The 14,195-nt window shown below is 46.5% G+C and overlaps 1 protein-coding gene across 1 annotated transcript in view; it reads right to left on the bottom strand.

Moving 5' to 3' along the window:
- Nucleotides 1–14,195, bottom strand: part of DOCK5 (dedicator of cytokinesis 5) — a gene marked incomplete at both ends in the record, with an annotated part of 214,053 nt that overhangs the window by 42,869 nt on the left and 156,989 nt on the right. The window contains 5 exons of the mRNA XM_080709742.1: nucleotides 2,615–2,715; nucleotides 5,463–5,541; nucleotides 6,796–6,890; nucleotides 9,817–9,915; nucleotides 11,679–11,774. Of these exons, the coding sequence (XP_080565868.1) occupies nucleotides 2,615–2,715; nucleotides 5,463–5,541; nucleotides 6,796–6,890; nucleotides 9,817–9,915; nucleotides 11,679–11,774 (470 nt within the window). The remainder of the gene's footprint in view (nucleotides 1–2,614; nucleotides 2,716–5,462; nucleotides 5,542–6,795; nucleotides 6,891–9,816; nucleotides 9,916–11,678; nucleotides 11,775–14,195) is intronic.

Raw genomic sequence — 14,195 nt, forward strand, 5'->3', positions numbered from 1 at the left:
TGAGGCCCTCTGCAACTCAGTGAGACCCGGTTTCAAAATAAAGAATAAAAAAACTAGGGCAGGGGGTGTAGCTCGGAGGTCGAATGCCCCTGGGTTCCACCCCCAGACCTGCAAAAAAAAAAAAAAAAAACAAACGAGGAACTAAATGCCAGCGCTGAAAACAGAGCTGAGAAGATGAGATTAACACGCTGACCGAAGGGAGAAGAACGAGAAACATTGCACATACGTGTCAGTCAAAAGGAATCGGGGGTGAGGCGTGGCTTAGCCCACCGAAACCAGGCCGGGTAATAACGTCTGCAGCAGCACCTGCCCCGAGTTCTCGGGCTGGGAGCACGCATTCTCACTGGGAGCAACACTGCCCACGCAGGGGTGAAGACTGGTCCGTTGGGGGCCAAGCCCACGCCTTCCTGTTTTTATTTATACATCACAAACATTCATGTAGCACATTGAGAGATAGAGGTTCTCAGGGGTATGGAAATTGCTTGGGGGTGTGATTAGGGAAACCATGTTGACAAAGGCTCCTGGTTGGACGTGGCGAGAGCAGCACTGGTCTGTCCAGGCAGGGGCTCTTGGCTGGAGGTGAAGTCCCATCGTCAACCGAACAGGAAGGCCAGTCACACTGGTAGAGCTAATGTTCCCAGGGAGCTTGAATATAGGTCCACAATCCGTCCTACAACCGCTGTGCTAGACTATTTGCTCAGCTACAACTGCCCCAACATTTTCCCTCAAATGCCTCCTTTGAAAATGCCTTCAAAAGTGAGTATTTTTAAGTCATATTTCAAAATGTCTCTTATGATTCCGGGCGTGGTGGCGCACGCTCGTCATCCCCGCGCTTGGGAGGCGGAGACAGGAGGATCGCGCAGGTTCGAAGCCAGCCGCGCGCGCTGGCTTAGGAGACCCTGTTTCCAAATAAAAATGTAAAAATAGGTCTGGGAGTGTAGCCCGGAGGTATAAGGGCTTCCAGGAACCCCAGTACCACCAAAAAAAAAAAAAAAAAAAAAACCCCAAAAATGTCTCTTATGATTCCATCTTAAGCAGAAGTCTTCATTTTATCTTAGTGATAAGCCTATCTGATCAAGGTCCGATACATTATCAACAGTAAATAATAACTATTTCTAATATTTATTAATGCTGCCATTGATGCTTCCATTAAAATGGGACAAAGCTTGAAAAAAAAAGATACCCTTCATTCCCATTTCTATAACTTAAATGTAAATGTTTTCATTCCCCCAACTTTACCTTTGGCCACATGCAGACATATTTTTACATGGGTTGTCTTCACAGTTACGCTTTTCTTTGACCAAAACCAGAATCATTAGTCATTAGCCATTTTTTTTCTTACCATACTTGCAATCAACTAACTTTACTTACGGTTGTTTAATCTGTTTAACCAAAATAAAACCCATCCGTTAAAGAAGTTATAAAGCTACATTCTAAAGCAAGGGAGCCATTTGGAAAATCAGTATCTCAAGCTGGGTGTGGTGGCGCACGCTTGTAATCCAGCATTCGGGAGGCCGAGACCGGAGGATTGGGGTTCGCGGACAGCCTCAGCTACTTAGCGAGGCCCTCCGAAACTTAGTGAGACTCTTTTTCAAAATAAAGACTAAAAATTAGGGCAGGGGGTGTAGCTTGGAGGTAGAATGCCCCTGGGTTCCAGTATCTCTCAATACTCAATCCTTGGGGAAATTATAACAGTTTATACTTTTATCTTTATATTAGCAACTAAATATTTTCCCTTAGCTATCAACTTCAAATTTTTAGGGAAGAATCAAAAGTAGAGGAATATTAAACAATTTGCCTAAAATCCCAGATATCCCAGGGAGGGGAAATGAGACTAGAATTTCAGTTTTTAAATAATAAATTCCTCATTTTTTTGGTGTGTGTGCGTGTATGTGGTACTGGAGATGAAACTCAGGGGCTTTCTACCCCTGGGCTACACTCCCAGACCTATTTTTTTATACTTTATTTGGAAACAGGGTCTCACTAAGTTGCTGAGAGCCTCACTAAGTAGCTGAGGCTGGCTTCGAACCTGCACAATCCTCCTGTCTCAGCCTCCCATGTGCTGGGATTACAAGCCTGCACCACCACCCCCGACTCTCACATTATTTTTAAACTACATTCTCAAGTCTCTGGCTTCTCAATTAACTTTGAAACAGACACACACAGTGAAACACATCACTGAATGTCTCATCATTCCCACACATAATTTCATTTTGAATTCCAAGCCAGGAACCTGAAGAGCATTTTCAGGTTATTTTGAAGTTCTGGCTTCTTTGCTGAAATGACAGAGAGGTAGGCGACATACAAGGAAGTCAGTTTTAGGAGGCGGCACTATGCCTGCAATTTGAATGAGCTGCCAGCAGGTGGCAGCTGTTTCTGAGCACAAAGTGCCTGCCAGCACTTCCCCAGGTACACAGTTCTTGAAGAGCCAGAGATGAAGGATCCAGGGATGGATGGGAACCTGAGAAGAAAGATGCGGGTCTGGGGGAACACGCGGCCTATTAAGTGACTAAGACCTCCCTCACGAACACCACGGGTAGTCACTGAACGGTAATTTCTGCGACACCAAAAACACCACCTTCCTGATCATTGCCAAGTTTAAAAGGACACTTACTTCTTTACAATTTTGTTGCGCTTGGCTTGTGAGAAGCTTTCAAGTTGAAGGGACTCATGGGTGAGAAATGCCACCGCCAAATGGAAGTAATTGTTCCAGAGCTGTTCAGAGTTCATTGTGGGAGCGGCAAGAAAAGGAAAAGAACATGGGTGAGGGCCATACTGAAACCACGTGGTCGGAAGTCACTAATCAGGGACTCATGAGAAGCCCAGATCCACGGGACTACATGTTCTTTTTTGGGTTTCAATGATCCAGTCCTCAAAGTTTTGAGACTTAAAGCTTTTTTAAAAAAAGAAAAAGTTCAAACTTTACATTTTTCTTTGCTCCTGGGATAAAGGAAAACTGCTGCCAATAAGTGTACCTATTTATAGTAGGCAGCCTGGCAAAATGTAGCAAAAGCCTTACAATTCTGCCAAGCTTTTCAACTAGTAAATAACTTTCGGAACTTTCCCGACAAACTAACTGCGGATAGTTGGGAATATTTATAACAACGAAGGTCAGCAGAGTGTTATTTAACCTAAGAGGAAAATGGACACAATCAAAATGTTCTCAAGAAGAATTTGCCTAAATAAATCACTGACCAGCCATGTAAGGAATTGTATTCAGCCATTAAAATGATTGGGGCCGGGCGTGTTTGCATACACTTGTAATCGCAGTATCTGAGGGGCTGAGACAGGAGGATCATGGTTCTCGGACAGTCTCAGCTACTTATTGAGGCCCCTACAACTTAGTGGGACCCTGTTTCAAAATAAAGAATAAAAGAATAGGGCTAGGGTGTAACTCAGAGGTAGAATGCCCCTGGGTTCATCATTGAAAACATCATGGATCTGAATAAAAGTAAAGACAATTAATTAATAGCTTATCGGAAAACTGCACAGCTCAATTCCATTTTGGCACGTGTGTGTATATTTCTTTAAACATATATGCATATATATATACATGCATGCATACACACACACACACACACACACACACACACACACACACACACAGTCTCCTCTCCTTTTGACTTTTCTCTTTAAAGGTTTTACAGAGCCAGGCATGGTGACACGTGCTTGTCATCCCCGTGCTTAGGAGGCTGAGACAGGAGGATCGCACAGGTTCGAAGCCAGCCTCAGCTACTTAGTGAGGCTCTCAGCAACTTAGTGAGACCCTGTTTCCAAATAAAGTATACAACAGGCTGGGAGTATGGCCTGGGGGTAGAAAAGCCCCTGGGTTCCACCCCCAGTACCACAAGAAAGAAAGAAAGAAAGAAAGAAAGAAAGAAAGAAAGAAAGAAAGAAAGAACAAACTCTACAGATACAAAAAAGCTTATAACATAAAAAAGATAGTGTGAACAAAACACAGGACTGTGATCTCTACAAGATCAAGGGCTGATGCGCCCTCACCAAGGACTATAATAATGCCTGGTACGTGTGAGCGCTCTAGTATTTGTGGGATGTAAGAGCAACTATTTTACAACCACTTTGGAGTTTCCAAATTGTTCACACTTGTTCTTTAGAACCAAACCCACTTGTCGGTAGGAGAGTTCTCCATGTACCTTTGTGCAATGATGAATGTGTCTGTGTATCTGTGCATACTTATCCAGAATCAACCACAAAATGTTAGCATCACAGGGTAGAGCCGTAGTCATCACTCTTATCTACGGTTTTGTTTTCTGAGATTCAGTTACCCCCCGTCACAACCACGGTCCAAAATCATTAATATATATACTCAAGAAAGAGAGACCGCACTCATAACTTTTATCATAGTACACTGTCGTAGCTGTTGTATCTTACTACTAGTTATTGTGGTTAATCTCTTACTCTGCCTAATTTAGCAACGAGACTTGCCAGGCCTGAAGGCGCACGCTCGTGATCCCAGCATTTGAGAGGCTGAGACGGGAGGATCGCGGTTCGCCGGCAGCCTTAGATACTTAGTGAGGCCCTCTGCAACTCAGTGAGACCCTGTTTCAAAATAAAATATTTTTTAAAATAGGGCTAGGGGTGTTGTTTGGAGGTAGAATGCCCCTGGGTCCCATCCCCAGTACTACAAAAAAATTGTTTTAATAAATAAATAAATAAAATTTAGACTTTATCAGAGGCCTGTATAGATAAGAAAGAGAGCATACATAGAGGGTTCGGTAGTATCTGTGGTTTCAGGCCTTCCCGGTGGTCCCGAAATGGATTAGGGAGAATATTACATTTATACTTTCAGTTTTCTCATTTTTACTCAGCTGTATTTTGCAGCTCAGTATTACTTTCCCGGGGGGCGCAGCGGTTGTTGAACCCAGGGACATTCTACACCCCCAGCCCTATTATTTTTGGAAACAGGGTCTTGCTATGTTGCTCTGCGTCTCCCTCGGCTGCTGAGGCTGGCCTCACACCTGCTGTCCTCCTCCTGCCTCAGCCTCCCAAGTACTGAGATTACAGGAATGAGCCACCAGGCTGGCTCAGTATTACTTCTCTAGACTTCTTTTTTTCTTTTTTACACCTCCAGCCCTATTTTTTATTCTTTCTTTTCAAACAGGGTCTCAGTGAGTTGCAGAGGGCCTCACGAAGTAGCTGAGGCTGGCTGCGAACCATGATCCTCCTGTCTCAGCCTCCCACATGCTGGCATTACAAGCGTGCGCCACCACGACCAGCTTACATTTCTTTTTATATGTACTGCTTTTACAGAAAAAAAAGAAAAGAAATAACCCTATCCTATTGTATTTGGAGGACAGGGTGTCAGGAGTGGGTGCTGTAGGAGATGAGAAAGCACAGGAAAACCTTTCTCATGTGACAAGGACACAATCCCTGACAGAGGTGACATCCCAGAGGCACAGCCCCCCGGCAGGGGCTGGCGGGGACGGCGGGCGGGCGCTCACCTGAAGTTCAAAGCTTGCCTGGTCCATGAAGTTTCTGGTGAGGACTTCAGCAAACTGATTGATGGCACGGAGAAAGACCCTGGGGGAGAAGGCTGTGGGTGAAGGAGGCGCCTCTGTGACGCAGGGACACTGCCTCACCGACGCTAAAAACACAGCCACCAAGCACCAGCCCCGGACCCAGCAAGAAGCCACCCATGTCCTTGGAAGCCAGCAACGGGCACAGCCCACCTACGAGGGCACAGAAGTTCATTTTTCTTAAAAGAGATGGAAAAGCCTCAGGTTAACTCGTAAAGGTTGGAGCCAAGGTGACGTCCAGGCATCACGGCCTTTCTGGGGCAATCCGTACCTCGCTACAGTACTTCTCTCACAGTCTAGGACTCCTGACACTGTCGTTCCTCTAATCTGTACATAGCTGAGAACCAACCAACCTTCCTTCCTTTTTTCTTTCCTTTTTGGGACTGAACTCAGGGTCATCCTACCTTTGAGCCATACCTCCAACTTTTTTTATTTTTTTGTTTTTGAAACACAGTTTCACTCGGTTGCCGAGAGCGTCACTCAGCAGCTGAGGCTGTCCTTGAACCGTGATCCGCCTGTCTCAGTCTCCCAAGTACTGGGATCACAGGCGTGCGCCACCACACCAGGCTGAGGAGGATTTTTCTAATCAGGTATCAGAACCATGTAGAGTTAACAATAATGCTTGGAATCATGATTCGCCTTCCTTAGCTCATAAACGAAATCTGTACACTCTTTCACTAAAAGGATTACAGCGTGAGAGAAGAAACTTAAAACCTCCACCTCTAAGCATCGTCCAACTGAGCTTATAAAATAATTCAATGAGAGGGTTTCAGTGGGCGTTGGTAGAAAAGACGGCACATAGGTCAGAAAGGCTGGGGCTGGAGCCGGGCCTTGGGGAGCTGGGAAGGCCTGCAGGTGGGGAAGGCAGCCAACAGTGAAGGTGCTCGGGCCAGAGCACAGAAGGGCAGAGCACGGGGACAGGCACAGGGAAAGGGCGGGGACACGGCTGGGAAAGCAAGCCGGCCTGGACTGTCGGGAGGCCGTCTGGAGCTGCCGAAGGATGCGGAGTGGCCTTGGTGCCGAGGCTGATAGGAGAACCCAGCCCACACGGAGGCGAGCAGAGACCCCCAGAGGAGCGACTTCGCAGCTCAGGTGACGGGGGCTCCTGTGCGCACACATCAGGATCTCAGGTGCGGGAAGATCCGTACTTTATAGGTGATGGAGCCGAGGCTCAGACACGGAAGCGCACTTCCCACAGCTCACGCAGCAGATGGGCATCCGGACCCAGGTCCCTCGGGGCCGGCCATGGCCGCCTTACCTGCTCTGAGTCATGTTCATGACCATCCAGTCTTTGGCATAGACGTTCTTTCCAATCAGATCCTTAAACATGATGAAGGTCTCCATGAGGAAGTCCTGCAGGGAACGAAGAGAGACTGGGCAAACGGGTTCCATTCAGGGCCTTTCTTCCAGCATGTGACACAATTTAAGACCTTCCTCAGCCCATAGAATGGCCGTGTGTGTGTGTGTGTGTGGTACTGGGGATTAAACCCAGGGGCATTCTACCTTCAAGTTATACTCCCCAGCCCTATTTTTATTTTGAAACAGGATCTCACTAGGTTGATGAGGGTCTCTACTTGCTGAGGCTGTCCTCGAACCCGGGATCCTCCTATCTCAGCCTCCCAAGCACTGGGATTACAGCTGTGCATGCGCCACCACAGCTGGCTGGGAATGGCTCCCCCCCCCCTCCAGAAGCTTTTGAGGAACAAATGAAGAACTTTCAGGGGTAGCTGCATATAATTTGGTTTTTTTTAACATGGCGCAATTCTTTAAGGAAAACGAGGGCAAACAAATTGTCCATATTTTACAAATGCTACGACCAAGACTGACAAAGAAACTAGACAGGCTGTGGAAGACGGCAGAAACTAGGACATAAAAGATGTGCACTGAGAACAGGGAAGCCGGCCACCCACTTACGGGCCACTCTCCTAGATCAAGGGGGCGTCCCCAAAGGAAGATGGCTGGCAAGAAAGGTCCTTGGGAGCCGGGCGTGGTGGTGCACGATTGTCATCCCAGCATCCGGGAGGCTGAGACCAGAGGATCGGGGTGCATGGCCAGCCTCAGCTACTCAGTGAGACCCTGTTTCAAAACAAAGAATAAAAAATAGGGCTGGGGGTGTAGCTCAGAGGTAGACTGCTCCTGGGTTCTATCCCTGATACTGCAAAAAAAAAAAAGAAAGATAGAAAGAAAGAAAGAAACTTGGATACACTGGCCACCAAGTCTCAGTATGATGTGGGCAGAGAGTAGAAAATCTAGAGCCGACAGAAGCCTGGCACGAGCAGGATGATGACAGTCACTGCGTGAGGGCGAGTGTGCTGGGAACCTCAGTCCGCTAGCCCGCCCCCGCTGCAATCTCTGATCGGAAAACACCTTAGCTGGGCCCGTGGCGCACGCTTGTAATCCTGGTACTTGGGAGGTTGAGCTGGGAGGATCCCGGGTTCACAGCCAGCCAGTCCTACTTAGTGAGGCTCTCAGCAGCTTAGTGAGACCCTGTTTCCAAATAAAAAATAAAATAGGGCTGGGGTAGAGCTCAGAGATAGAATGTCTTCGGGTTCAATTCCCAGAACAAAAAAGCAAGCAACCAACCGAACAAAAAGAAATCTTCATGGATGGTTTAAGTGGTTTAACTACACTGAAGCTTCCCCAAGGGGAAGGCTTCTGGAGCAGGAGCTGGAGGCCCAAGTTTGCCACTGAGATGTATCTATAAAAACAACTTTACTGTTTATAACAAAGAGGAACAAAATTATTTCTTCTCCTCCTCCTCTTTCTCCTCCTTCCCCTTCTTTTTTTGGTATTGGGATTGAACCCAGGGGTAGTCTACTCAATCTACACCCCCAGCCCTTTTTTGTTTTGTTTTATTATTATTAATATTATTATTTTGTTGTTGTTGTTGGTACTGGGGGTGGAACCCAGAGGCTTTCTACCTCCAGACTATACTCCCAGACCTATTTTATATTTTATCTGGAAACAGGGTCTCACTAAGTTGCTGAGAGCCTAAGTAGCTGAGGTTGGCTTTGAACCTGTGCGATCCTCCTGTCTCAGCCTCGCAAGCGCAGGGATTACAAGCGTGTGCCACCACGCCCGGCCCTTTTTTATTTTGAAACAGGATCTCACTAAGTTGCTGAGGGTCTTGTGAAGTTGCTGAAGCTTGCCTCGAACCTTCGATCCTCTTGTCTCAGCCTCCCAAGTACTGGGGTCACAGACATACACCATCAGGCCCAGCTGAGTATTTTCAATTGAAAACAGCTTACAAACGTGCTAAGGGACAGGGGAAAACTTACTCCTTCTTGCTTCCTTCTCCAAAAGGATGCTATCATCCACAGGGCAGAAGTCTTTGCAAACCCAAACCCAGCCTTCAAAAGTCCCTACGAGTAAGGCACTATCCCACTTTTAGAGCAGAAAAGCCATCCTCAAATGTTTCCAAATAAAGGCTCTCTTTGAATCCAAGAGTTACGGTGTGTGTGACTCACTGGCGTGTGGGCTGTGCCCTTCTTCAAGCTCCATCAGGACAGAAAGCAAGGACCAGCTCTTCCTGTAACCTCTATGAAAATCACGTAGCACTGGAGGTGAGTGGAAGAGAACCCTGTTCTCATGATGTTGAGATGCAGCCATCTATCCATCATCCATCCATCCATCCATCCATCCATCCATCCATCCATCCATCCATCCATCTACCCATCCATCCATCCAGGAGGTTGAACCCAAGGAAATTCTACCTCCAAGCTATACCCTCAGTCCTCTTGTTTTTGGCACTGAAGATTGAGCCCGGGGGCATTCTACCTTTAAGGTACACCACCAGCCTTATTAATCAATCAATAAATTAACTGATTGATTAATAAGGCTGTGGTACTGGCGATGAAACCCAGGGGCATTCTACCTCTGGGTTACACCCCCAACCCTGTTATTTTTTAAATTTTATTTTGAATCAGAGTCTCAATGAGTTGCAAAGGGCCTCACTAAGTAGCTGAGGCTGTCTGTGAACCAGGATCCTCCTGTCTCAGCCTCCCAGATGCTGGGATTACGAGCGTGCGCCACCACGCCTGGCCTATTTTACATTATTTTCAAAGAGTCTCCCTAAGTTGCCGAGGGCCTCACTGAGCTGCTGAGGCCGGCTGCAAACCTACGATCCTCCTGTCTCAGCCTCCCCAGCACTAGGATTCCAGGTGTGCACCACCACACATGGCTCAGTTTCACATTGCTTGCTTGTTTGTTCACTTATTTGTTTATTTGTTAACTAATATAAGAAGTCTTCAGCTACCGGGGCGCAGCGAAGGCAACTTACTGTGATGTCCTGTCTGGTTTTGAACGTGCTGATGTAGTGGCTGTATTGACTGTCATCCATCTGCCGCAGGATGGCGATCATGCAGGCCACAAAGCTGCCCTGGAGGGGAAGAGAAAGCACAGACCCCCGACTCCGTGGGGCACCCACTGACGGATCAGGAGGTGAACGGCGCTGACTTTAGTTTTTACACCCAATGACTTCTGCAGGGACCCTATTGAAAGGGAAACACATGCCTTCCAAAGAGCCAAGAGGAAGCGCTTTGCTATCTCTGTTTCAAACCAACCTTCCTCCATTAGTGAACTAGGGGATCTGAAAGCTTGGGGCTTCTCATTAGAAGCTATGATTTCTTGACACCTGTAGGTCAGAGGACGCCAATTCGAAGATCTCAACTAGGTTACTAACTAAAATGTAGACATGAGTGGGGCTTTGAGTTTCTCCTTGGGAGCTGTATTATGGAATTCTATGGGCGAACATCAGGAATATTTAGATCAGTTAAAAAATATGTGGGGGTGGAGGAAGATGAATAAGAGAAAGCAAGGTGCCAGCTGGGCATCCCCAACTCAGAAACCTGGAATGCTCCACCAGGAGCTTCCAATTTTGAATCATTCTGCATTTTGGAATTTTAGACTAGGGATACTCAACTAGTAAAGTCTATGCAAATAGTCCAAAACCCAAAATAACTCTAAAATCTGGTCGCAAGCATTTTCAGCGAGGCCTACTCAGCCTGCCGCGGAGCTGAGAGTGGCGGCTGGAGAGAAAGAAAAGAAATGTCACTCTCTGGTTAGACACCTGAACGCCATTCACTAACTCCAGAACCCGTTAGCCAGCTACCCCCAATCCACGGTCCACGTGGAACAGTGCACCAGACTGGAAGAAAAAGAGTAAATCACACGATGGCTAATGGGGTTTCTATTTGTGAGGTCAAAACGTACACATTTGAAGCCAAGTGTGGTGGGTGCACGCTTGTAATCCCAGTGTTTGGGAGGCCGAGACAGGAGGATCACAGGTTCCAGACCAGCCTCAACAATGTAGCGAGGCCCTCTGCAAATCAGGGAGACCCTGTTTCAAAATAAAAATAAAATAAAATGCCCTTGGGTTCAATTTATAACATCCCCCTCACACACACACACAAAAAAAAAAAAAAAAAAAAGGAAAGGAAAGGAATTACACATGTGAGATACTTTGTTCTAGTTCAAACAAATTTGAATGGTAGACTTCCGATTTTCTAGCAAGGGGGCAAGTATCTAGGCATACCACCCTCTTGTCTTCACGTAGATGTGAAAACATCAAAAATGTAAGTGAACTGGGCACAGAGGAGAAGGAGGTGCAGCTGTTCATGGGAGGAAGGGAGGGAATGACCTTCTAAACTTGGAAACAGAGACTGTCTGACTACATCTTTTTTGTTTTATACTCTTACTTAAACAAGTTAATTTTTCTAATTAGACGGCAACATAAACTTATTGTGCTAGGCTGTGTGTGTGTGTGTGTGTGTGTGTGTGTGTTTTACTGGTTATTGAACCCAGGGGCCTTCTACCTCTGAGCTGCCAGCTCTATTTTATTTTTATTTTGAAACAAGGTCTCACTATTTGCTGAGACTGTCCTTGAGTCTGTGATCCTCCTGTCGCAGCCTCCTCCGTACAGGATTAGAGTGTGCGCCACCATGCTCCGCTAAGGCTTTTATTACAGGGTGTAAATGATCCCGTAGCTCACAATCACGCCAGTGTCTAACACTATTTGTTTCTCCAGGCACTGGTTCACTCTGGGTATTGGATTTCATCTCACTTCCGGTTCATTTGAACTCAAGCCAGCGGTCCCCACAGGCAGTGGGACACAGGGACGTGGCGGAGGCTCGTGGAACTCACGATGTGCGGAGACTGCCGGCTCATCCCAATCACCGTCCTGTCGATCCTTCTCAGCAGCCGCTCCATGATCAGCTTCATGTGCGACGCCGTGGGACCCTGAAACACAGGATGTCGCATCATTCCGCCGACGAGTTCCACACAGCAATCTCTTCCAAAGCCATCTCTTCCCCAAAGGGAAAAAATGCTGTCACAGAACAATATATAACTTTAGCTGGGCGTGGTAGCACACGCTTGTAATCTCAGTACTTGGGAGGCTGAGACAGGAGGATGGCAGGTTCAAGGTCAGTCTCAGATACTTAGTGAGGCCCTCTGCACCTTAGTAAGACCCTGTTTCAAAGTAAAGAGAAAATAGGGCTGGGGGTGTAGCCTGGAGGTAGAATGCCTCTGGGGTTTAATCCCTAGTACTGAAAAAAAAGAATAATTTATAACTTTATAAAGGGAATTAATTAAAATAATCAGTTGTATCTGTTAAAAGATAAGGGTAGGTTAGGCATGGTGGAACACAGTTTGAATCCTAGTATCTGAGAGGCTGAGACAGGAGGATGGCAGGTGTGAGGTCAGCTTTAGGAACTTAGCAAGAGGCTGTTTTAAAATAAAAATGGCTGGGGGTGTAGCTCAGTGGCAGAATACCCTTGGTTTGATCTCTAATACCAAAGTAAAGAAGAGCAAACAAACAAAAGAGAGTGGGATTAAGGCACGTGCTGTTTCAAAACAAAGAATAAAGCTGGGCGCAGGGGCCCACACCTATCACCGCAGTACTTGAGAGCCTGAGACGGGAGGATTGACCCTGTTTCAAAATAAAAAATAAAATAAGGCTGGGCGTGGTGGCGCATGCTTGTAATCCCAGCATTCGGGAGGCTGAGACCGGAGGATCACGGTTTGCAGACAGCCTCAGCTACTTAGTGAGGCCCTCTGCAACTCAGTGAGACCCGGTTTCAAAATAAAGAATAAAAAATAGGGCAAAAAATTGACGCCCTGCCCTATTTTTTATTAGCTCGGTGGTCAAATGCCTCTGGGTTCCATCCCCAAACCCGCAAAAATAAATAAATAAAATAAAATAAAATAAAATAAAATAAAATAAGGCTGGGGGTGCAGCTCAGAGGTAGAGTGCCCCTGGCTTCCACCCCCTGGGCACCCCTGGCCCCACACCCTCATTGCAGACTCCAGCTTCCAGAAGTGGGGGAGATGGCCTCTGTTCTTTAAGCCGCTCAGGCTGTGGAAGGCGATGGAAGATCAACTTTCTACCACGACGCGAGGGGTCAACAGGCTGACCGGGTCACGTGCGACCCTGAGACAGCGTCCAACTTCGCCGAGCTTCACGCTGCAAAGCAGCCAAAGGAACTCGGACTCGCTCCCTCCAGGAATCAGGAGGGTGATGGTTGTCTCTGTGCTGCCACCTGTGCGCCCTGCGCATCCTTCCTCTGTCCTTCTTGCATCTTCTATCGTTGATGCACACGCTCCGCGCTCAACTCCAATATACACTCAACTTTGCAGAGCCTCCTCCCATTTTGCCTTCCTCATAGATACTTTAAAACTCCTGCTCGTCGGGCGTGGTGGCGCACGCTCGCTCGTCATCCCCGCGCTTGGGAGGCGGAGACAGGAGGATCGCGCTGGCTTAAGAGACCCTGTTTCCAAATAAAATATAAAATAGGTCTGGGAGTGTAGCCCAGAGGTAGAAGGGCTTCCAGGAACCCCAGTACCACCAAAAAAACAAAAACAAAAACAAAAACAAAAAAACACTCCTGCTTAAGGCCACAAATATGTAAATCATTGTGTTTATCCTTGTGAACACTTCATTTTTTATTTAAAAATATTTATTTCTAGCCGGGGGTGGTGGCGCACGCTTGTAATCCCCACACTTTGGAGGCTGAAATAGGAGCATCGCATAGGTTCAAAGCCAGCCATGCTGGCTTAAGAGACCCTGTTTCCAAATAAAATATAAAAAATAGGTCTGGAAATGTAGCCCAGAGGTAGAAGGCCCCTGGGTTCCATCCCCAGTACTACCAAAAAAGAAAAAAAAAAAAAATATATATATATATATATATATATATATATTTATTTATTTATTTCTTTTGGCACTGGGGATTGAAACTGGGGGTATTCTACTTCTAAGTTATATCACCAGCTTTTTTATTTTTATTTTTATTATTTATTTGGCGGTACTGCGGATGGAACCCAGGGGCATTGTACCTCGGAGCTACAGCCCCAGCCCTATTTGTTATTCTATATTCTGAAATACAGTGTCTCACTGAGTTGCAAAGGGCTCACTAAATGCTCAGCCGTCCAAATGCTGGGAATATAAGAGTTCACCACCACACCCGATGGCTTCATTTTTTATTTTGAAACATAATCGTGCTATGTTGCCAAGGTTCTCACTAAATTGCTGAGGTTGGCCCCAAGCCTGTAATCCTCCTGTCTCAGCCTCCCATGTACTGGGATTATAGACACTTGGCTACATATACACATTTATTCATTTGTTTCATTCATTCATTCATTCATTCATTCATTCATTCATTC

This window comes from Muscardinus avellanarius, assembly GCF_963383645.1.
Source record: "Muscardinus avellanarius genome assembly, chromosome: 14".
NCBI lineage: Eukaryota > Metazoa > Chordata > Mammalia > Rodentia > Gliridae > Muscardinus > Muscardinus avellanarius.